The 24,801-nt window shown below is 28.6% G+C and overlaps 1 protein-coding gene across 1 annotated transcript in view; it reads right to left on the minus strand.

Moving 5' to 3' along the window:
- Nucleotides 1-24,801, minus strand: part of LOC145305727 (uncharacterized) — a 151,075-nt gene that overhangs the window by 20,067 nt on the left and 106,207 nt on the right. Inside the window, exons 35-43 of the mRNA XM_080147466.1 lie at nt 17,576-17,665; nt 14,102-14,146; nt 9,056-9,108; nt 8,597-8,688; nt 7,034-7,098; nt 4,323-4,409; nt 3,830-3,917; nt 3,421-3,473; nt 508-594 (exon numbers count right to left, since the gene is read on the minus strand). Coding sequence (XP_080003592.1) covers nt 508-594; nt 3,421-3,473; nt 3,830-3,917; nt 4,323-4,409; nt 7,034-7,098; nt 8,597-8,688; nt 9,056-9,108; nt 14,102-14,146; nt 17,576-17,665 — 660 coding nt within the window. The remainder of the gene's footprint in view (nt 1-507; nt 595-3,420; nt 3,474-3,829; nt 3,918-4,322; nt 4,410-7,033; nt 7,099-8,596; nt 8,689-9,055; nt 9,109-14,101; nt 14,147-17,575; nt 17,666-24,801) is intronic.

Below are 24,801 nucleotides of genomic sequence, written 5' to 3' on the forward strand. Positions count from 1 at the left end.
CATTTTCTGGTTGATGCTATCAGTTTTTCCCGCCAAATTGTTGATACCGCCACCTGCCCCTTTGTTCCAGGGGGCGCCAACTGGCCGTAAACTTGTGCGGGCTTTAAACAGCGGACTTTTCTCCTTTTCAAATGATAACATTTTGCAGCCACTACCTCTTCTATCGGCTGCTTTCTCTGTTTTAACTAACGTTGCATGTGGATTTTCTGGCTCTTGTACTTTTTTGTCCGATTCAACCTGCTTGAAATGATAAACAAACAAAAAATGTAGCCAATTAACATATCCAAGTATTATGAGGCCAAATAAAAACATGTATGAGGTAGGGAAAGACTTATTGAAGTAAAAATCTTCCTCAAGTATTCCTAATGTACCAATTAAATCTTCTGTACCAATTAAATAAAATCAGGACTTATTTATCCTTAATAGACACATGTATCTCTGAAAATTCCCAATTAAATCTTTACCAAGCCTTAATAACTCAAAACATAACAATATCATTGTACTTACATCTTTGACTTTCTTGAGTGTAGGTTCTTCTGGCTTGTCATGATGCTTGAGATCTCCCCAGTCTGGTCCATCATCTCCAGATGCCCACTAAATACATAGATTGATGGTTAGATACAGTTAAATATATTACTAGCGGCTTTATACATTAGAAGCCTCTAGGGGAACTAATGATCGGAGGAGGGAAAGTCGCCCCTTTGCCCAAATTTTCAATATGAGTTTTAAAAAGAAAAGTAGAATTAAATTTATTGGGGGGGGGGGGGGCATTTTTTATTGGGAGGTGGAAATAACCTCCCCAAAATAGTTAAAAACCTCCTTTAAGAAGCTTCACTGTCAAAGAGAATCAGGTTAGATTTTATTCAGCATTTTATTTGCCTTTTTTCTCAAGATAGATGGCTCTTTTCATCTGAAAATGTTCATTCACTTCCGCATTTTTTAATGTTTGCAAAAAGTTCCAATAGCTAAAAAGAGGGAACATTTACATTTGAGTGTAAAGCTAAGAACAAGAGTCATGGTTTGTGCTGTAATAATAATTTATTGCTCTAATGAATTGCTAATGTTATACATATGTGGGAGTGAAGGCACACCTTCTTTAAGAAATATGTTGAAATGGAGTAAGATAAATGAAACCATTACACAATATGTATAATATTCTTCTTCTATATAGTCTTTATTTCAGTATTTCAGTTACATATATGGTGTTTCTATCAGAACGACATTTTTGGAAGAATATGTTGAATTTGAATTAGATCATAAATAGCTTTTAAAAATACTTTTTAGGTTTATTGCAGGTATCAAGGGGGGGGGGGGTGGTCAACGGTTTTCTACAGCCTAGACCCAGCGGTCAGCCAAAACCATGCAGGATTACTTCTAGCCCTGGTACGAACTTGACCTTTTTGTAGCAAAGCTAATCAATAAGTCTTTGTGTCTGTCAGTCTGACCTTCTGTTTGTCGGCAATGCAAGGATTGTCCAATTTTTATAGGGATTGCAGACAATTCACGTTCAATTCCCAATTATGTGTGAAACGGGATATGATAAGTGGAGCATGGATAGAAGAAAAGTGATCCCTTAACAAGAAAGGTCAATGAGGGAGGGAAGTGGTGATTACCCCCCCCCCCCTGTCCAAATGAATTCGATGGTGGCCCCCAAAATTTTTATGTTTGAATTTTTACCTCCCCAAAAAATTTAAAAGCTTAGACGTCCTTGCCTGTATTATATAAAAATACCCCCCCCCCCCACCTCCCTCCAAATGAAAAAGCTTGGACGCCCTTATCCCTATTTTTGTCTATCTTTCTCTTTTTAATCATTATTTTTTCAAAATTATTGGTGATTATGTATGAATATTTTTTTTGTACCTCCGGCTAGAATATGATGAGGCCTATTCATATTTTTACACCGCTTTTTTATTTTTTTTTGTGTTTGAGTGCTTCAAAATGACAATTTTTTTACTTCTTAAGAAGAGCTTTAAAAATGCTTGAAAATTGTTTTTGGTCGGTCAGTTCGGCGGTAAAATCATTATTTATAAAAATCTATAGGAATAATTATTTTTCAAAAATTGGTAGATTTTTTATGACCAACTTAAAAAAATATGAATGAGAATATGTGTAGAAAATAATAAACCTATCTAGGCTCTACATCAAGAATTATTATTTAGAGAATACAAAAAGAAGAACAAGGATGACAACATATCTAAATAGCGAAGCTAGTAATCTTGATAAATAAATATATCAAAAGTAGGGATTTTCACAACAACAAAAAGCATTGGATTATCCAGAATTGAAGCTACAATTTGAATCATTATCTTGAGGCAAGTATTCTTAAATAAATCTATTTAAATTGACTTACAGACATGGTCAATTTTGGTGTGGCTACATCTAAAAAATAGGAAAAACTAGACACAGTGCCATGAAACATAGACACATTCATTGGAGAGATTTTTTAGAGTAACAACAGTCCATAAGATCTGGCACATCAATAACAGACATTAAAAAGCCCTAAAGCTGATCCTTTTCAGAAAAGCTTTCAAAATATTAAAAGGTGGTTTTAGGCTAATTTTCTGACCTCCGCAACCATTTCCTAGTTGATACAGGCGAAGCAAAAGGTATGCTCTTTTCAGAAAAGCCTTGTATATATTTAGGATAGTTTTGAGGCTTATCTCTCCCTACATGGGTTTTAAAACAGGCACTTAAAAATATGCTAAAACGAACAAAAAAAAGTAAAAACTCCATGTTATAATACAAAGTCAGACATAACATTTAATAATAAATAAACATACAACAAGCATTCTCGCTTTCCTTAAGGCAAGACTTCAAATAAATGTTGTTTGTATCTAAAAATCTAATTTTACATAAACTGTTATAACTTGAAATAATAGAAAATATATAAGTTTGAATAGGTGTGTGTGTTTGGTAGAATATGAACCCCTCACATAAAACTTTTCTTCCCTCTACGGAGGGCCTAATCTATAATACAAAGTAGAACGATGTCTGTCTGTCTGTCTGTCTGTCTGTCTGTTTGTCCGTCTGTCTGTCCGTCTAAAGCTTAAGATCTAGCTAACCGCTGAACCGAATGGGCTCTACTCTTCAGGGAATATACCTACTGGTCCTGTGGTGGTTTTAGGCTATTTTCTTGGGGGGTGGAACACCCCCAACCCCCCTAAAAACAAAAAATCTCCCCCATTTTTTTTTAGGAGATTTCCTTGGTCCTCCTTATTTTTTTTACGAAATTTCACCTTAACTTTTTTTTATTATCTCTTGGGGCAAAGCCCCTAGAGGCTAGGGGCAAAGCCGCTAGTTCTTTTATAAGTCAATCTCCTTCGTAGGGCATTATTCTACATATGATGAACTTTGAAGAACCCAATGAATTGATTGTATTAATTCCTATATCAACATTTTTAAAAATGAAATAAAACTTACCTTTGCGTATTTCTTCTTTTTAAGCATAGATCTGAAGTCCATGCCGCTGGCATCTAAACAAAAATAAAATTCTTATTATAGGAATCATTTGCATTTCTTTTTTGTAAATATGTTCTTTATTATATCCAAAATTCTTACTATGTATAGCTAGACAAATTACCCTTTCACTGTACAACATTTGTATGAAAGTCCTTTCTGTACAGTGTAATGAGTCGTGCTACTGACATAGCAGCTGTAAGTGTTATTGTTTATAATCTATAATTCCAACCCATAAACTCCCATCAACGATGAAAAGCAATTCTTTTGATCAGTTTACAAAGTAAAATATTTGCTTGGACAAAATTTCCCTAAACTTAAAATAGGGGGAAAATATGACATACCTAAGACGTAGAGCATAAATATGACATACCTGAGACGTAGAGCATAAATGTTTTCTCATCCATGCCATGCTCGTTTTCAACAACAACTTTGTATTCACCCTCATCGGTGGCTTTCACCTAAATCAAATGTTTGCTAAAATGGATAAACACTTTCTTGTAATTGTATCAAAATAAGTTTCTAATTACTATTTAGCAGATTTATATTAATTAATACGGACAAAATTAATTAGTTTCATTTGCAAAAATACATTAATCAAAGAAACTTATTTTGTCAATAATGCCTAATTTGATTTGTACAAATAGAAATAAATCTTTTTAAAAAGTTAGCGAAAACAATTTTTACTTAAATGAAATACAAGGACTATTTTGTCCATAAGTGGCGTAGTATCTGCAATATCTTAATTCAAGTAAAAAAAGAAAAAATCTTTTAATTTATATTAGTAATCAAGCATCAAAGATAACTAATAGATAGATAGAAAGACAGAAAGATAGCTAGCTACAAGGTAGCAAATAGGTTTATACCTTAGTGATGGCCAGCATAATCATGTTGTTATTGTCACCATCAGATACGAGCTTGTACCTTCCTCCTTCTTGGATCTGAGAAGCTCCCTGAATAATTTCAACTCTAAATTTTTTAGTAAATTGTTTGTAAAGTGTAAATACAAATCTTCTTACAAATATTTATAATATTATCTAAATCTTAACTAAAGTCTGATCTAAATCATTTCAGGCTTTGAAAAAAAGGACCATAAAACAGCTGGTTTTAGAACTTTAAAAATATTTTACTCTAAAAATTAATCTATTCTATATTATCTATTTTAAAAGAAATGAAGTAACTTAACATAATCTAAAGAAAATAAGAAAGGCGATAAGAAACTAATTGAAAAATAAATTGGCGAAAAATGAAGTTTGCAATAAATGCAAAATTTTAAATTAAAATTATTGGTAATAATGAAAATCAACAAGGACCTTTAAGTCTTATAAAAAAACGACGCTTTTCAAATGAAAACGTTATTTAAATAATTCAAATACTTTTTATTTTTGAAGTTAGTCATTTTCATTGTGAATAACGTTACAAATAAGTGAAAATTGGAAAAACAAAATGGAATGATCTAAAAGTTATCAAAATGTTAAAATTAAAACTATTTCAAACTGTTATGTGCTAATAGATTTTACTCAGGTAGTAAACCATTTTTACATTGGAAGGGATAGATAAACAGAAAATAATTTGAATTTTGGGTTGTAATAATTAATAACAAACCCATAGAAAAGTGATTAAGTCAAGTTTGTCTGTGATATGTTATTTTTTCTATTCAGATAATCTTCATGTACGGCCCCGAGCAGGTTTTTGTCTATTTAGAGGGGGGGGAAAGACAACCCTTCCATGTTATTGACCCCAAGTAATGAAAATATAAAACCATTCTCTAGTCCATCTTAAATTTGTCATTTATATGTGAAACTTTTTATCGTAGGAATTTAATTATATTCAAATGCTAAATAAAATATCATCTAGCTTTAAGTTAAAAAATTCTCACTGTTCCTGTAAATTTCTATTTGTAAATTTAGTTTTATTTGATTAAATACAGTATTGTAAAACCAGAAATAAAGATCTGAATTCTGTAGAGGAAAAGAACAAAAATGTATTTAAAAACCAAGCAAAGTATGATAACTTAAAGTTTAAAGGGGTGGAAGAGGGGAGGTTGATCTTTAAAATCACGAATGTAGAAGAAGATTTTAAATGAATCATAGAATGTTTTTCCTGTCTGTAAAAATTGTACATTTTACTTTATACTATCTATACTAAACTAAATCAAATTGTTTTTACTAGAAGCGTATGTACTCTTTAATTAGTATATGATGGCAATTTGGACGTCTGTAAGTACAATCCAATTTTCCTCCTCTCTCAGCCGTCAGTGGCATAATAGACACGCCTGCCGCCCATTTAAAAACATAACAATTATGATTACACCATTTCCCTTTTCCCCTTCACTCTTTTTCGTTTGTTTTTATATTAATGTAGCTTTGATGCTACGCTACTTATCGATATAATTGTCCTTGTTTGTCTACTAGCATTTGTAAATTCACTACTAAGGATATTAAAGAAAATCATCCTAAGTATATGAAATAAGGTCACACTGGACCATAACTGATACTGGTACTAAAAGTTGGTACTAATTGGGGCCTTTGATTAGGTTGTACAAACCCACACTGACCAAACTTGTCTACCAACAGTTATGAACTACAGAAGGATTTATTTTGTTTACATCAATTTATAGTCCATTGTCTTATCCTTTAAGATCACCACAGTTATATATTTTGCAAGGTTAAGACTACTCTAAGAATCAGGCAGACCTAACTTTTATGTTATCAATGCTAATAATACTTTTTTAAAACTAAATCTACTAGATCTAAAATCCAACAACCTTAAAAAAGAATTATAAAATGAAGTATATAGTTTTTTTTCTCACTAATTTAAAAATTATGTGCTTTTTAGAAGCTATCGTTAGGACTTAAGAAGTATTTTTGTAATGACTAGATGTATGTTTCATCGAATACTTATCGATTTTATTAAGAAATAACTTACATCGGCCGAAACATAACCCTGACATAAATAAATAAAATTAGAAAATTATTTTCAAATATCAGTAAAATATAGTTCTAACCTACAATTAAGCTTATTTACAAGCCGTTTAGTCTCATTTACATATTTTTAATATAAAATTTAAAGCAAATTAGGAACTAAAAATGTTTTAATGTTTGGTTTAATTTTGTGATTTATAGGCCTAATTAATCTCTCCTTTCATTAAACAAATTTAATCCAAATGTTTCTTTAATGTAGCAAGGAAATTAAATTTTTAAAAAATAGTTCATAATTTATATCGAAATTTTTTTGGGAGTCTTGATTCAGCAATTTAATTCAACTTTAAATTGCTTTGTCAGGGTAAACTTTTTTGAACTAAAAAATTAAAATATAGTTTATTTGATATTTTAGTATATCATAAAGCAGTCTACATTGTAAAAATACTTTTAATGAAATGACGGCAATCAATTTATCAAAAGTGAATAATTTTATTTTTAATGGTAAATCAATAGTAACAAATGAGAAACATTAAATTTAAATTGACTCTTTTTTGTATAAGTTATTAGTTCAATGATTAGCCTATAGATCACAATTCATTATTAATTACAAAATAAAATATTAATTCGAAATTTTTTTTTAACAAAATCATTACCTTGTAGAACTTAAAAGTAGGGGCTGGGTTACCCTCCACAAACATATAACAGCATGCTGTTTCCTCTAAAATAAAAAAAAATAATTATGTATGGAGGGAAGTTGACATTGGGCTGTATTTCACTAGTCCCCAAAGTTTGTTAATAAAGCTATCTTATTCGCTGGCTTAATAATTTTAGAGACTTTTATTTGGTTTATTAAGTTGAGTTTCTTAACGTTTAATCACCACTGAACGTAAACTATATAAGGGGTAATTTTGTGTATCATCATTGGAGATTTATCGACCATTGTCTTATTTCTTTAGATCCATGCTTTTAATATAATGCTTTTAATTACGAAGCTTTTTGAACAAATTTTTCAAAAAAGATTTTTTCATAAATTTTTGTTCATAGTACTAATTCTTAAAATTATATTACCCAAACAAAACAGCTTTTAATGGAAAATACTGCCAACTTTTATTATTTATTCATTATTTGTAAGTTCTTTATAATATTTGTACAATATTTAAAACCAATAGAAATATTTAAAAGAATATATTTGATACTTGAATGGGTCCTTGAAAAAGAAAAAAAATCCGGAGTTCAAGACATTTCAAGTACCAATTCAACAAATAGAAAAATATACTTGCGTAGCTTTTATAAAAGTAATAAAAATTGTATTTGTTTGTCGATCTGTCCGGTAGCATCCATACATTCCCCATGTAATCTCTGAATAACAAATGCCAAAAAGATTGCCAAAAAAAATCGTTAAAGTAATATTTTTTGGTTAGGTATTGTACTGATTTTTATTTCTTAGTTGATGACAATAGCAGCAAAACAATAGATTTGCCATGAATTCAAATTATTTTCATGTCGCGAACGCAGCTTTCAACTTTGTCATCCTTGTTTTCCTTTCCTCTCCTTCTCTATTTAAAAGGAAAATGATTTTATTTGTTCTCTAGATTTCTAGATTTTATAAAAACAAAAGTAAACTTTGGAAATGATATTCATTCAGAAATGCCAAACTAATTTCCATCCTATTAATTTGCGCTAAATTCAAATCGGTTCTAAACCGCAATGAGAAAGAACTGTGTATGTTATTATATATAGAAATTGTCCCCGAATTAAAATTAAAATAAAAATTATTAGATTTTAAATGTCTTCGGCCTATATTAGTCACCAGAAAAGAAATTCATCTCATAACTTCATATTTACGTATCCGCAGACAGCTGTCCATCTTTTTTTCAGCTGTTTTGTTTGAGGCCTTTTGGGATTAGCCCTAAAGAATCTCTTAAGAACGTTTTCTCATTGAAGCTAAAGTCGATCAAAATATAAAATAGCAATTTTAAAAAACAGATTGGCTATTCTAAAATGAGTTCAAATGTTGAAATATTTAACAAAGCATCGTAAAGATAAGCTATAAAACATATAAAGTTATCTAAAAGACTTCGCTTTTTGAAAATAATTAATTATTTTTTGACTGAACATTTTCGTCTCAAGTGTTTGTCCAAATCATAGAAAGATTTGTTCAACGTTCCATGAATCCATATACAGGCATAGGGCAATGGAGGATGAATTGAACTAACCTTCAACGGCTGAGTATTTCTCCTGGATTTCGACGATTTTTGGTGGTCCGGGATCGCCAATAGCCTTCAGGGGAACGGAAGGACGGTCCAATCTAAATTTGTATGTGTGTTTAAAAGACTGTACATCTTAAAATATTAGTTAAATAGTCTTTAGTTGTGTCTGTATGTTTATCTATTTTCATGTCTGTCTAAAAATGTTTGTCTCTGTCTGTCTGGAAATATAATTATCTTAGAATTTACCCTAACTGTCTCTTTGTCTGTAATTCTGTACGTTTGTCAGTCTGTCTGTCCTTCTTCTTTTGAGCGATTTAAATAGTTTATTTAGATTTTTTTGGAATAGTTATAGATGACATATTATCTACATGCCAAAATTAAAAAATCACTATTATCATATATGGTTTATGTCGACTCTATGGTATCAAAAAAAAAGTGGTCATGGTTGACATATTATCATATTACCTCCTTTCCCATTCTGATCTCTCGTCACCGGCCTGACCGCTCAACCTGCGACGCTGCAAGCACAACAGTAAGATTAATATATTTCTTATTATACAGGAGAAAGCTTCAAAAAGTGATTTTGTATGTTAAAAGTGTTTTTTTCTGTGATACTTTTTAAAAGGATGATAAAAGTTATTTCTCACATCGTATTTTAAACAGCTTTCTGCGGATATAAAATGTAAAATTATAAGATTTAAACCAATTTTTTCAGCCCCGAGATGCCAAAGGCACGGTCTAAAAACTGGTTTTAATCTTAGGATTGGAATTTTTGTATTTGTAGAAAACTGGATGTAATACGATGCTGGACATAATTTTTTCTTATAGATGAGGACCGGTTCTAATCCAACGGATATTAATCGCTTTCGAATGAATACAAGAAAAGAAATTATAAAATAAATAAATGATAATTCATGTTAATTAATTCTTCACCTAAATATAAAAATACATCACTTGTTGAAACTAAACTCCTTTATAGGAAAAATCTAAATATTTGTTACTTCAAAAAAATATTGTTTAAAGTAACAATAGTTAAAAATTATCAGTTATTTATCAAACAAGTTTGAAAGCAAATTATAAATATTAGATTTAAAGATATATTTGCTTTTAGCAATGTAATTTTTCAAAGTGAAAGTAATTAATCTAAAGTAACCTATTAGGCAAATTTAACCTTTTAGAGAATTTAAAAATTAGAAGATTTTTTACAAGAAAGTGAATTGCGCGTTAAATTTATAAATAACTGATAATTAAACTATATATCTAAAGTGAGGATTTTGAATTGATTGTAGTGTAATAATGCGACTATTATAGATACAAGATTAAAAATTTGGCCTCAAAAGTTATATACACTTTAATCAATAAAAAATCTGCACTAATCTAAAATATACATTCTAAACTTGGTGTGCATTCCCTTCCGCGTAAATATCACATTGTAAAAGTTACCACAATAGCATATTATTAAAACAGCACATACTGCGCCTTTCCCCTTTGCTATACTGTCAGCTTTATTTAAGTCATTTTATTTATTTTATAACTTTTCGCGAATATTAATCACTACGCTGATATGTTTATATGCAGAAGTGAATGCACACCACTAAACTTACCAATAATTAACTATATGTTCATTAAGATCTCTGCATGGTAATGTTTGCAGAGATGGATAAAGAAACTATTGATTTTATAATATACAAAGAGATAGAAAGAAGAAGAGTTAAAGGCTTTTCCCTCAAACTGTTAATGGACCACTAAATTATTGAAAAATTTGGGGGATTTTTGATTTAGGTTAGGTTAAGTAAGGGTTAGAAATGTACCAAATAAGAGCCTTTTTATAATCTAAAAGAGAAAGTGGGGTTTAAATGGTCCACATTACAGTTTGAGGAACTTTTAATTACTAAAGTAAATAACAAACAAATATATATACACAGAACTAGAAGATTACAAAGATTTTGTACAGCTAGACAAATAAGGGGATTTGGAATCAAAATACATTTTTTGAAGATTTCAAACCCCTTTATTTTCTGATACTAACTAATCAAAAGCAAAATTAAGAACTAATGTTCAATATTTTGCTTTACATTTCCTGAAATGAATTATATTTACAATTTTTAAAACATTTAGGACAAGTTTTACAAGTAAGTTTATGATTATAATTGTGTTTATATCTATTGTTTAAGTTTTGTCAAGTCTTTAGTTTTTTGTTGTTGTCATTTTGGTCGTTTTGATCATAGAAAGAGTTTTTATTTTATAAAATAGTAAGCAAACAATAGTTTGATTATTTAGATAACCTGACTAAGGGCGTAAGGGAAAGTGTCATCATACCCTCATCGCAAAAAATACAGGGTTCGGGGAATAATATACCTCCTCCATCATTATTTTAGATTAATTTTATATTTCTATCCAATTGATTAATCAGATAACACCCTCCCCCCTAATGTATAATGCACGCCCCTTCTGATTCCGCAATTAGTTAAGTCACAAATTTTATTAAAATATGGCTTTATAAAATTTATTTGCGCTTCATGACTTTCCCTCAGGGTAAAGTCCTGTGCACGCGTTTGAATCTAACCTTATTTCATATCAATACTACTTTTCCTAATTTAATCAAAAAGCTGAAATTTGATATGCCAACCCAATTCTTAATATCCTTTCACATGATTCTTATTTTAAAGGCGAAGCTTTTCCACATATATGTAAGTCCTTACGTTCAAAAGCATAGCTTTGACTCTAAATGGCATGTTTGAATTATTTTATTTATTACAGAAGAATTTCTTGATCAATATGGAATAATATTAAATGCTCTTAGTTAATATAAAGTTTCTAAGTTCTATTAATTTTTATTTTCTGATTTGCTGTGCTTCTCATTTATGGGTGTTGTCATAATTGTTAAAATTATAAAACTCCAAGATTTTTTTCGCTTTTTAAATTTTTAAATCGTGATATAATTTTGTTCTCCCTTTCTACATTTCACTTTTTAGTTGCTAGTTGCACTTTTGGTAATTTGAAACCCTATCGATATCTTAAATTTCAATTAAATTTTAACATTTCTTTGATTTTGATAAAATCTGTCGTCATTTTGAAAATATTTGTTCTTAAGGTCATTTACAATGTCTGCTATGGGTACGGATAAAAGACATCCCGTTTTGGGTACCCCATACTTTACAATTAAGGTTTGAACTTTGTCTCAACTTCCTTTGTCTTAAAAGCCTTATTTATTCAAAAGCTTAAAAGCATAACTTTAAAGTTGAGCAACTTGACATTCAATATTTATTTACAATACCTACTAATTATTTTATTTAGCTCGTTATAGCTGTGATATTTATTGTCAAATTTATCTACAATTTGTTTCTTGTAAAAAACAGTCTTTAGAAAATAATTGGTTTTGATATAAAATAAATGATTTTAAAACAAGAACACAATCTAAAAAAAAAATTATTTGACAAAACTTTAGAAACTTTTATTATATTTGGTAGTAATAGCATATTATAATAAAACTTTCAAAGAAATAAAATATCAAATGTGAAGCTTACTAATAAGTAAATCCTGTTTAAGATGAAACTTAATTAACCATAACTAACTTTTATCATATTTAATGGTCTAATAAAGTTTACTATTTCTTATTAAAGTGGCTCTTATAATAATAAAATCCTCTTATTTTCATATATTTATACTTAAATCCGGGTTTATTACCATAGAAATATAAGAAAAATACAACAAGAAAAAACTTGTTTGAGATAGGGATTAGGGAATAAAAAACATATTAAAATTACAACGTAGGATAAAATATAAATTCTAGTTACCCTACAATATAAGCATGTTTAAGAATTAAAAGGACAAATAACAACAGATATCCTACTACATGGTTCAATTAATATTTGGTGTTCTAAATCTTTTCTATTGTACATTTATGTACTGTTCAAAATTGGACCCTGAGTTTAGATATAATCCAAAGTAGGTATAGAATTTTTGTGAAGATACTGTGCAGAATAAACAGAAGGGAGAGAAAACTTGTTGCTGTTCAATTTTTAATTCAAGGAAAGAGAAGGCGAGATAGCAAAGGATAAATAGATAGATAGAGAGAGAGGCAGATATGAAGAGTAAAAATGAAAATTGAGTTTGGAAAGAAAGATAAAAACTTTGATGGATTATCCCACAAAACAACAATAAAAATAGCACTGAAATAATTACACAGAGGTCTTAAGGTTATATTTTCAGTTTACTACTTTTAAAAAACACCTTGCACTAGTGTCACATTAGAGTAAAACTCTAGAGGGAGAAAGGGTTAACTAACTGTATCTCCCCAACGCAACCACCTTGTATAACCTTTCTATTGGGTTTTTGAAAATCAACCAATTGTGTCGCTTATATTAATACAGCCAAGTAGCAGAAAATAGTTTAGAAGCAGACGAAAGAGGTCTTTGAAAAAGGAAGGGAGGTAGTTGTCTGTATATACATCTATACTATAGATCTGTTATTGTCACAACTTATATAAAATGCGCCTGGCTAACTCAAAATTATATTTAAATAGTCATATTGATCAATAAGAACACCTCCTTACCTTGTATCGCTTTAAATTAATTTATACCAAAGGCAAATTCCAAATCATTTTTTTAGACCAATTATTTTTATTTGGTGATTTTGTTTGAATTATGATTCTACGAAAAAGATATGTATACTCATTGTAAAAAACTTTTAACATCATTTCCAAAGTTATCTTAGCTCAAGTTATCACAGTTGAATATCACTGGAGGAATATTCTAATTTTATGGTGTTATTTAAGACTAAGAGTAATATTAAAAGTCACATACAGAATATCTTACTACAATTCTGGTTATTCTTTGCAGGCATCTAAAGGGATAAGACAATGACCGATAAATTGGTATACATTACATATCCAATAATTATACACTATAATCCAATAAGTTGTTGAAACGTTTGGACACTCAACTTAATCAAAATTTATTAAAAGTCTCTAAAATTTGTTAGCCAACCAATAAGAAAATGTTATTATAAAACTTTGGGGACTGGTGTAATAAACAGGTAATTACCCCACCCCCTCTCCCTGTTAAGTAATTTTAACTGAAGTAACCAAAAGTTCTGAAGAAATACTGCATCATGGAAATGCTTACTGAAGAAATTCAATAAAATGAGCAAGAGTAAAATATATATTTTTTTTATCAATATAATATTTCATTTAATGCTTCAAATTAAGAAAATTGATACTTATGAAGTATATGTTAAGAGAGAAGTAAGTCTTGAGACAAAAATAGGAGAAGAAGTGTTTAAGTCATTTGTCATATAAATAAAGTCATTTAGTGAAGTAATAATTATAGACAATTAGGTGTTTTTAGTATCAATTATTTATCATTTAGCTTTCTTTTTATAAAAAAAAACATTGTTTTATCTTTAATACAACGACATTTTGAAATACATTAAAATACCCAAAAGTCTATAATCAGATATAAAAAGTCGTAAATGTGTGTATAATGTTTCTGCACCCTTTTTTCGACTAACCGATTTTGAGATTTTAAAGTTAGGTCCAGTCTTTTTATTAGCCTCCTGAAAATTAAAGTTTAGGTTTAGATTAATCATGCATTGTTTAGGTTATAGTTCAGATAAAAGTATTTCAAAAATTTCTTTCTGATTACTTTTAAATCAAACTATGATACTTAAACTTCATTAACAAGATATTATTTTAAAAATTGGCAATTATATTCTTCAATGATTTTGAAGTATGAATTACTAACTTTATCAAATATTATCTTATTAACGTAAGTAGACTCAAATAAAATATTTAATAATTGTCAATTTAAACATCATATTTAAAATCTAATTTGAAAAATTCATGCAAATTTTAAAAATTAGACCAGGAACAAATTTAACATTCATTATACATTTAAAAGGTATGTTTAAATAAAATAAATTATAACTATATTCAAAATAAAGTATGAATAAAAATATAATAATTAAATTAATATATTTATATGTACAGTAAATATATCCAGAAACCTAAAAATATTTTTAAACAAGTATCTACATTTCACCTCAACAGAGGAATCATCATTAGATTTGTTTTTGATTTTGTTATAAATTTGCATAAAATCAGAATCTGGTTCAGAATCATCCTGTAGCAATTTCCAAAATTAGATAAAGTTTTTTGTTGTAAAATTGCTTTTTCCCCAATTATAGATTAAATATACTATTATCTTATATTTCCTAATAAATGTTAGTAATTATTTTTGGTAGGAAATGATTAAAAATCCATTTTAATAATATTTGTTGTTATCATTGATTTTTAAAATAAATATTAAAAATAAGAATTTTACCATGCAGCAAAACATATATATTGGTAAAAATAAGGTTTTTCTCCATGTAGATACACTTTTTTAATAACATTTTCCTATGTACAAGTTTTTTTAAGGTGCTACCTGGTCTAAAAACTTGTTATCCTTTTGTGCAATTTCCTAGAATATTATGTTAGGTGATTTTTTTTGTGTGATTTTTTAAAAATAATTCATTATAGTGAGTGTATTATACATTATTCAAATCTGTACTATGATAAAATTACAAATATGAATATATATATATATATGTGGGATGATAATCATTAATATTTTGACTTTTTACAACAAGTTTAACATTTGTAAATATCAAGTTATAAATATAAATAATGATATTCTTACTTATCTTTAAAAGGCTGATCCCATATAGGCCTATGTAAGATTTACAAACTTTTTTAAAGACCTAAAAAGGGCTGCACAGCACTTAAGAGTTAAGACTCTAGGGGGGCTAGGTGTCGCTTCGGGTACTAAACCTCCACGCACCTTGAAACATATATACATACAATACTTATGATAGCGATGTAAAGCGTCCATTCACCCATCAGACAACCAGCTTTCTGAGATGCACGATCTTTGTCTGAGAAGTCCCAACTGTGCATGGTAGCGAGTTGCGCCTGTTTTGGGCCAAGGCATTCCCCCCACTCTAACTATTTACGTCGCGCATCTGACATAGTAGCAGTGGGAACCATTTTTAACGTCTTTAGTTATGACGCGGTGTCGGACCGAGATTCAAACCTATCACATTCCCGACGACTAGCGGATGCGCTACGTGTTGAGCCACAGTCGCGGGTTGCACAGCACTTACATGCTAATGAAAAGTCATTTGGCCACCAGAAGCCTTTAAAGAGTAATAACAATTCTTTGTATTTACAACTCTATCCAAATATTGGTAGACAATAGCTGCTTATAAGTCAAAATAAAAGATAAACAGTCTACAAATATACTAAAACCTGCTGCACTTCAATATATTCATTTGAATCCAGAGATCTGGTTTGCCCTGTGTATCCATCAATGGTCATATTCTTCTAATTTTTATTTTTCACAAAAGAGTTTTTTTATAGAAATTAAGAAAACCAATTTAAGATCCATAAAATAGTAAACAGACGATTTCCATCTTGGCATTTTGCATTAATTTACTGGTTAAATAAGATTCTACTTAGAAACAATAAAAATTTTTGGTATTTACATAATCTTTACTTTAACCTTACATTTTTACACAATAAATAATTTTGTACAATTTATCACAGATTACATTTTTTGCATAATTAAAATAATGCGGAAATGTAAATTATACAAAAGGTTTTTAAAATAATGATATATAGTGCAGTTGTTTTAAAGTAGTCTTACAAAATTCTAAAAATAAGACAAGTCCTAAGTTTTTAAGTCAGGGAAAAGATTTTCCTCGATTTAGGTTGATTACATGGACATCATTATTGGTCAGTTCCTTTATGTAGTAGGAGGGGCGAGGATGGGGTAAAGGGGTTGGATATATCATTATTTTAGCCATATACGAGTTTCATTTTTTTTAGAGTCATGAAAATCTGGTGTATCATCCAAGTAATAATACATCGATTGTGGGAACAATGTCTTTTTAATTAAACTCCAATACTCCCCCTACCACAAAAATTACCAACAACCAAAAGCAGATTATTATAAATTTTTAAGTAAAGATTTCTTTATGGCTTATTGAGATCTCACTCTATGTAAATGAATGTAAAAATCTAGCATTTATTGTAAGACTATTTCAGTATTGTACATATTATACATACAAGAATACTTGGCTAGATTTATAGCCACTGAAAATTGATACATTTATGTATGAATAAATAAGTATTAGAGGTTGTTTAAAGTACTAGATAGAAGAAAAAATTAAAATGGATAAAGTAATTTAATTAGTTATAAATAGATTACATGCAAATAATTCAAAAATGTCTTAAGTTAGGATATTTTAAAAAATTTTAACCTTGGAGTAATTTTTATGATTAGAGCTAGGAAAAGGTATGTACTATAAACAATAAAAACAAAGCCCTAAATATAGGATTCTCTGCTAAACGTTATCTAATATAGGACACATGCCATAATTAATAACAGTGGGTGTGAAATAATCTACTTGAATATAAAGCTTGTGCTTTTAAAACGTCAATTATCCAGTACTCTAAAAAAATCCCCGTAAAATTAATATACATATTTTATAGGTACAATACTCCCATAATATTATATTATACTTTAACATGATTTATTTCTATTAAACACGAAACTCTACAATAGATTAAGTACTTTATCATATACTTATAAAAAAAATTAAAAAAATATTTTTTTTCATAAGCAAAAGGGAAATTTTAAACTAAAAACTAGTTAAACCATAAAAAATTCATATAAATAAATTTATTTTCCCCAATTTCCAACCTAATAGACATACATATTGACTATTAAACTTCCCCAATATTGTGCATTTTAAAATAATTATTTTCAGGGCTTGGTAGCCGTAAGCCTCCCGACGAAAAGCCATAGAATTGACAATCTAAAGCTTTCAAAAACAGCCCAATGTTAATGGCATTCATTTAGTTAAATTTGAATCAATGGCGGATTTTGGTCGAATGGCTAGCTGCTTCCGATCCCCTCCGCAGGACTGGCACTCGTAACCTACCTCTTCAGCTTCTTTGGCGGCCTTGGCGGCTCTCTCCTTGGCAAGTTCTTCCTCGCGAAGCTCGCGGTATGACTTCTTCTTTTCTGGCGGCTAAATTAGATTTCTGCGGTTATTTACATAATTTACAAATTGCATTTTTGGATTTCAAACATCTATTTTCAAAATTGTTACAGTTTTAACCAAAAATATAATTTAAGCTATTAATTAAAAAAATTGTTGAAAATAAACGTTTAAATCCATTGATATCATCAAAATACTTGTGAAATTCAGATAAATAGTGCTAAAATGAATATTTTATAAATTCAAAAATTACGTAAAAAATTTTAAACCAATGAATCTTTTTTCTGAAAAGTTGTAAAAACACAGGAATTGAATCTTTTATCATTCAGTAAAAGTTTCAATAAAATTAAAATTCAAAAGTTCATTTCCTATTTTAGAAAAATAATAAAAATTACCTTAAAATTGGTGATTTTTCTATATAAGATTGAAGTAAACTTTTAAATGTAAAAAAAATATGTGAGGTTTAGTTTCTAAATTAGATATCTACACCTTGTATATCTAATATGTTATATGTTAGTATTTTAAGGCAAGAAAATTTATGATTTAAAAAATATAGATATTAAAAAATATTAAAGGATTGTCTAAAAATCATAAATTTTGTCTCCTTGATTATTTCTCTGTGTAAATAATCTGTTATTTTAGATTGTGATTATATAAATCAGAAGAAATATAATTTAAAATAACAGATTTCTGTATGCTAAAAGTGTGTTATGTCAGAACATTATATAATTATCTATATAGTTTATTGCTATTTTTTTTTATTTTTTTGGCATTAAAAGACAACCTGCCTACTAACCCTATCTTATCAAATATGTTAACCATATAGCCTCTACAAGTGCAATAATTTAACAAATTACATTTTTGTACAACCTTAAAAACTTTTTTCTTGCTGTCTAAAAATGATTGTTGAGATAAACTTTGACTGGATCTAAAGTAATATTTACAATATTAGTTTACTTTTTTTTATACAATTTATACACATGTAGATGCCAATTGAAAAAAAGTAAAGGTAAAATGGACAAAACTAAAAGAGAAAGAGAGATAGGAAGAGAAAAAAGAAAAAAAATACGATAGAGAGAGAGAGAGAGAAAGGTGACAGGAAGGATAGATAAAAAGAAAAGAAAATAGAGAAAGAAAGAGAAAGAGACATAGAGAGCCAGAGTGAGATTATAATATTACAGATTTTGTATTAAAAATATTTGCTTTTTTATGGACAACTCTTTGTGAGACCTGGTACAACTCTTCTAACTCTTCTAATGTCAAAGCAAACCCATTCAACCTAAGAATTCTTGGGATAAAATATAAAATGTCTCTATATAATTGTCCAAATATCTATCTTTTTATCTATCTAGCTCCATAACAACTTTATTAAACTATCTATAGCTATAATAATTCTTAGTACTTTTGATAAATGAGATGCAATTGTTTTGTATAAAATATTCATGTTTGATCACTAATCAGGTAGGAAAGGGACAGTGGACTGTAAATGCTCAATTCCCCCCCCCCCCCCCCTAAAGCTATAAGCTTTTGCAAGTAACAACAAAAGAGTTCATATGTAATCTCAATTGAGTAGTACGGGTATAGTCCCTTTCGTGGCAACGTTCCTTAAGGGTCGATTCTTCTTATTTTTCACAGTAGCTTTTCTCCTATTTCTAGCCCCTGCGGGGGGCTCTAACCCTGCGGGGTAATCAATTAAGTAGTACAAATAAAAGGTTGTTCAAACTTGACCACAAAACATTATAATCTACATAATGTTTATCTATCAAAATTGTGAATTATATTTATTGTCTATCCTTTAAGATTCCTGTGTTTTATAGACAATACCTACCTAATTAATGAAACAATCTAACATTTATGTTACAATACACAAACGCAATATATAGTACATGAGGTTGTACTTCATATTTTGGTTGGTTCTTAAAAAGATTTATTGATAATGACTGCCGTTATGTTATGTTATCGTATTAGACTTTAATATTTGTGATCTCTTGCATTTTTCCTTATATTGTCTTATGTTTATACTTCATAAACAAGAATGACAGCCATTAATAGCAAACTTCTTAAATAGACTGATAATCAAGTGAATTATAGAGTAAAAGCTTATTAGTAAGGATAATCTTTAAAAAAATAGCCGTCTATCTGTAGAAAATGATTTTTATAACAAATTCTAATATTCGCTAGAGCATTACTGACAACTGACGGACAAAGTTAATTTTATGCAGTTTATAGAACCTTTCCAAAACATTCATGCGTCTAACTTGAATTTTTTACTGACATTTTCTGCTATATAAAATTGGAAATTATTAAAGTGAAAAGTAAAATAAAGGTTAGGTTAAGTAAACTCTGTTATCCCCACCCGTCTCTACATGTTTGGAATAAATTAATATTTCTTGCTTCATTTACTGTATTTCATTATTAACACATAACCTAGTAGAAATAATATGATATGAATAAACCTAAATTAATCATTGATATCAAATATAATATTTGGTTTAGGTCAAAATAGAAAAAGCCATATTGGTTGATATCTTTATATATTATGCAAATAAAATGGGTGAATAATCGCAATACTGAAAAATTTATATCATGTAAAACACTTTTCTTATAATTTTGTGCTTAATAGTTTTAGTCAGGATATTCTGATACGCTATATTTTTTATTATTCATATCAAATGTTTCAATCATGAAATATTTCATCGCAGCTGTTTAAAAAATATTTTTCTACTGATTTGGTGCTTTCCCGGTCAAATGGTCTTTTCAGAAACTAAACTCCATAACCTAATTTTTGAATTACATTACAATAGAGGAGGTTTTTTCCTGGCTTCTGTGGTGCCCTAACCCTTTGGGGATACCCAGTACCCAATATAACCCAGCCTAACCTGAACTAAAGCAATAAACATACAAACAAAAAACTGTTTCCTTTTAATTTGTGAATTATCTTAAAATAAGGGAGATGGAGGTTCCTTACTCAACAGACAATTTGTGAGAAACCGTTATTGAAACTTTTTTTTTGCACACTCAGACTGCAGAGCAGCTGTGCTACTAAAAATATATAATGCTTCATAGACAAAGTAAAAATTCTACCTAATGTCAACATATGAATTTGACACGTGAAAATTAATTTCGTAGATTTTTGTCTTTCCATATTTTATCCAAAAAGTAAAAGTACTTTTAAAAAGAATACCTAATAGTCCAAGAATGTACGCAAATTTACAAAGTATAAGTGCAAAAGCAGCTGATTTTCTACTATTAAAATTTAAATTGATATTTTGTTTTAGCAAATAAACCCTCATAATCATATTTGGTTGAACTCTAGAGAAACAAAGGTACTGTACAAAATTTGACCCTCATTTTGTACGTCTAGAATACTGTATGCGTCCTAATATCGTACTATGACAAATGTAGATTTTATTCATAGTAAACTAATTAGCATAGGTAAGTAAATCTTATTTTCGCAACATGTTGTAAGGGACAATTATACTAAATAAAAAAAATACTAATCACAATCTAAAGCACCCAAGATTTCAAAATATTCCATGCCAGTTTAGGCCTTAAATAAAAGGTCCTTGAGATAAAAATCTAAAATTCTATATTTGACTGGGAAAAAAAAACATCTTATTTTAATCTGATTATTTTTCTGCTCTAAACCTATATCTTAATTGATATATTTGTTTGCTCGGTTCTAATACTTTTTAGTTTACTTTTTTTACTTCAAGTATGAATAAAATAAATGGTAAGTATAAGTACTAATAGGAAAATAGTTGCTGCCAAGAAAGAATGTTTTCTTTGAAGGGGGAGGAAAAAAGCTTTTGAATATAGGCAATAATGCAGCATTAGATACATTGCCTTTGGAAGAGGAATAAGAATTTTAAAAAATCTTATTTAGCCAAAAGTTTTAATTATACATTTTGGCTTTTCATGAAAAGGGCAAATAAAAATTTAAAAATTATTTTAATAAAATAAATTTTTGGCATATTTTTAAAGCGTAATAATACCAAATAAAGTTTTTTTTATACAATCTTAAAAAAATATGGATTCTTAGGAGCCTGGAAATATCAAACATTTGGCTAAAATTTTTGTATGCTAGTCTTATGCTTTATTTTTCCCATTACTTTTCTTTTTTCCGCTTTTTTCTGGCTGAGAACAGTTGTGAGAAGGGTATAATTATAAGAAAAAGAATAATCACTCCATATATTTCCTTTTCTTTCATAAAGACATAAATAAGGGAGCTAAAATTTAATTGCTTGAAATTGCAAAAAAAATTTCTTTAATAAAAATTCTGAAATAATAAATAAGAAGATATCAATTTTCATATAGCAAAATAAATTGTCAATTGATTTTAGACATTTTTTTCTTTACCAATCTCTTTCCTTTTTATCTCTTTAAAACTAATTAAGGTTTGTAGCATTAGGTTTTCTTACATCTTACTTTAAACATAGGCTCAATTAAAAGAACTTTATTTACTTTATATTGACTTAGAAATTGAATAAAAAACTAACAGATTTTAAAAGCATTTTAGTAAAATTCACTTACAAAGTCTAACTAAGCAAACCATCCATAAAAAGTAATATATTATGATAACTTATGTGTTTTGTTTCCAAAAATAATCCCAATAAAGCTGGTCAGATATTTTGCTTCGAGAGAAAAATGTATCTAAGACATATGTTATAGCAATTAAAAGAGAATAGGGTGTATTGGTAACTGTAACAATACTATTGGTTTTTCTTAAATACTTTGGAGGATTATTGGATGCATGGATAGCTCAATGCAAGATGAATTTATAATCCATTTAAATTTAAAATATAATAAATCTTGTTTATTTTAGTAACAAATTGTAAGAAGATTATCTTTCTTATATCTATCCCTGTATTCTTGTTGGTGAAACATAGTATAGGTTTTTCCTAAATACTTTATAGGCTATTAATGTTTCCAGAAGTTTCTACTAGTTTTCTTTACTTTTATTGTGTAATTTCCAATACCATTACAGGTATTGCTAACAAATATGAAATAAGATAACTGCATTTCCTTATTGAATCATTCATTTTTAGTGAACATCTTTATGTAAAGGTTTATGATAAAAAATAATAATCTAACTAACCCTATCTAACAAAATAGTAAAGAACTGAAAAAAATGCATCAAATTGTTTAAAATTACCTAAGATCACTTGTAGACCCTAACAGCTGAGTTGGAGGTTTGTTTAATGTTATAGTTTCCATGGAGTAGCCATATAGAGGCTCTGGCTTCAATAATTGTATTGACATTCTGTTTAGTAATAAGTTAAAACCATGATTTAAAGTTGTAAATATAGGTTTTCATTTAATAGGTGAATTATGTATTTAATTAAACTTTCTGGTTTTAATTTTTCTATCCTGCTAGAAGATCTACTAGCACTGCTAATTGGCCGAAAGTGTGTACTACTGTGATTGCTGCCAAATTCAATTTCCTTGGCAAAAAATAGTGAATAGACATTCAATTTTTGTTGTAGGAAATAATATTTATTCTAAATAAGCCCCATCAATTTCGTTTATAACAAAGGGACTCTACTTCTCCAATTTTTTACATTTTACATAAGACTCAGTAATTTAAAAGTCTATTTTCCTGAGAAAGTGGCAGAAAAAATGTACTAATTGAGTCTTGGCTGCCTGCACAGGTAGAACCTGGCATCATGGAAGATGCATAGGACTTTGAAAGTCCAGGTATTCCAGGTCCTGGTGATCCAGGTAGAGATTGATTATGCATAAGTCTGATGAAAGCCAAGTATGTGTAAGAGGTGTAAATATTTAAATTCTTTTTTAAAAAATTATCCTTGAAATTTAAAATTGATATAAATTTTCATTTATGTAAGATTTTTAGTTTTACATAATTTTTCACAAAAATTATTTGGATTATTCAGTCCCAACAAAAATGTGAATTTGAATATGAATGGATTTGTGTATATATGTATATCCTTCAATTCATTCGGATTACACTTTACTTTTCAACAAGTTTTATGTGCTCTGGGTTAGAAATCCATTTATGTGTAAATCCTACAGGTTTTTCATGAATTTAAAATAAATTCCAGAATACTTCATTGATGAAATTTAATATTCATGTAAGAAACTAAGTATTGGCTTTTTTTAGTCAAAACATACTTGAATAACATTATAACTAAACATCCCTAAAAGCTTTTTTACCTCTATATATATTTTTGGTAAGTTGCATTAATCCTATTTATTCTTGAGAATGTTACATGGAAATTGGAAACGCATTTTGAATGTTGATTTGATCTTTTTTTCCCTATGCAATGTTCCTACTGACTTGTACTTTTAAATAAATGTTTTTTTTAAATTTGTATCCAAAAAATTTCTACTTCAATATATTTGTGGTTTGATTTCCTAAATTTTATTCTAAATTTACATAAGTTTATTTGAAACACATACTTGGAATCTTCAAGTCCTTTGACACGCAAATATTTTTGAATTGACAGATTTCTGCATATTTCTCTACAATTTTTATTCAACATGGAAAATATGGTCTATTTTATTACTTAAGGTTTTTGCCAAATATATTTGCTATTCATTTGAATTTTGATTATTATATATTTTCCAATATTAGCCTTGGTATTCCAGAAAAGGCTGACTGTTCTCTAATAAAGAAAATATTTAGACCACAAACTTATATTATAATTGATCTTAACTACGGCTACTGTGCTTTTATGACTATGTGCAATTATTCAAAAAGTTTAAACTATTGTAAGTTAACTTAAAAGAATTTAAAAGCTATAACTTTTAGTTTGCTTGATATTGTATTTTATTATAGAATGAAATTTAAAATTCCAATGTATTTAATTCATTGAAAATGAAACTTGTAATTGAGAACCCAAATCTCAATTATCCCTCTGAATTATTTAAGAATTTGAAGACCAAAACCACTAACTCTGAAATAGTTTATATATTATGTGTGTGCATTGTGCAGGGTTGGTGATAATTTAAAGGGGTAGATGAGGGTATCTTATACTATAACACAGTTTTTGGTAAAACAATACCAATATTAATAATTTTATTATTTATCAATGTAAAATAATATTCACCTTTATCTTTTAATTAATCTTATTATGCTATTATATAATAATGAACTATCTAAATTAAGGTTAGGAGGTAGATTTATAAGTTTTCCTGTAAGTATA

Source organism: Acartia tonsa, chromosome 14 (assembly GCF_053477335.1).
Source record: "Acartia tonsa isolate MP-2025a chromosome 14, ASM5347733v1, whole genome shotgun sequence".
NCBI lineage: Eukaryota > Metazoa > Arthropoda > Copepoda > Calanoida > Acartiidae > Acartia > Acartia tonsa.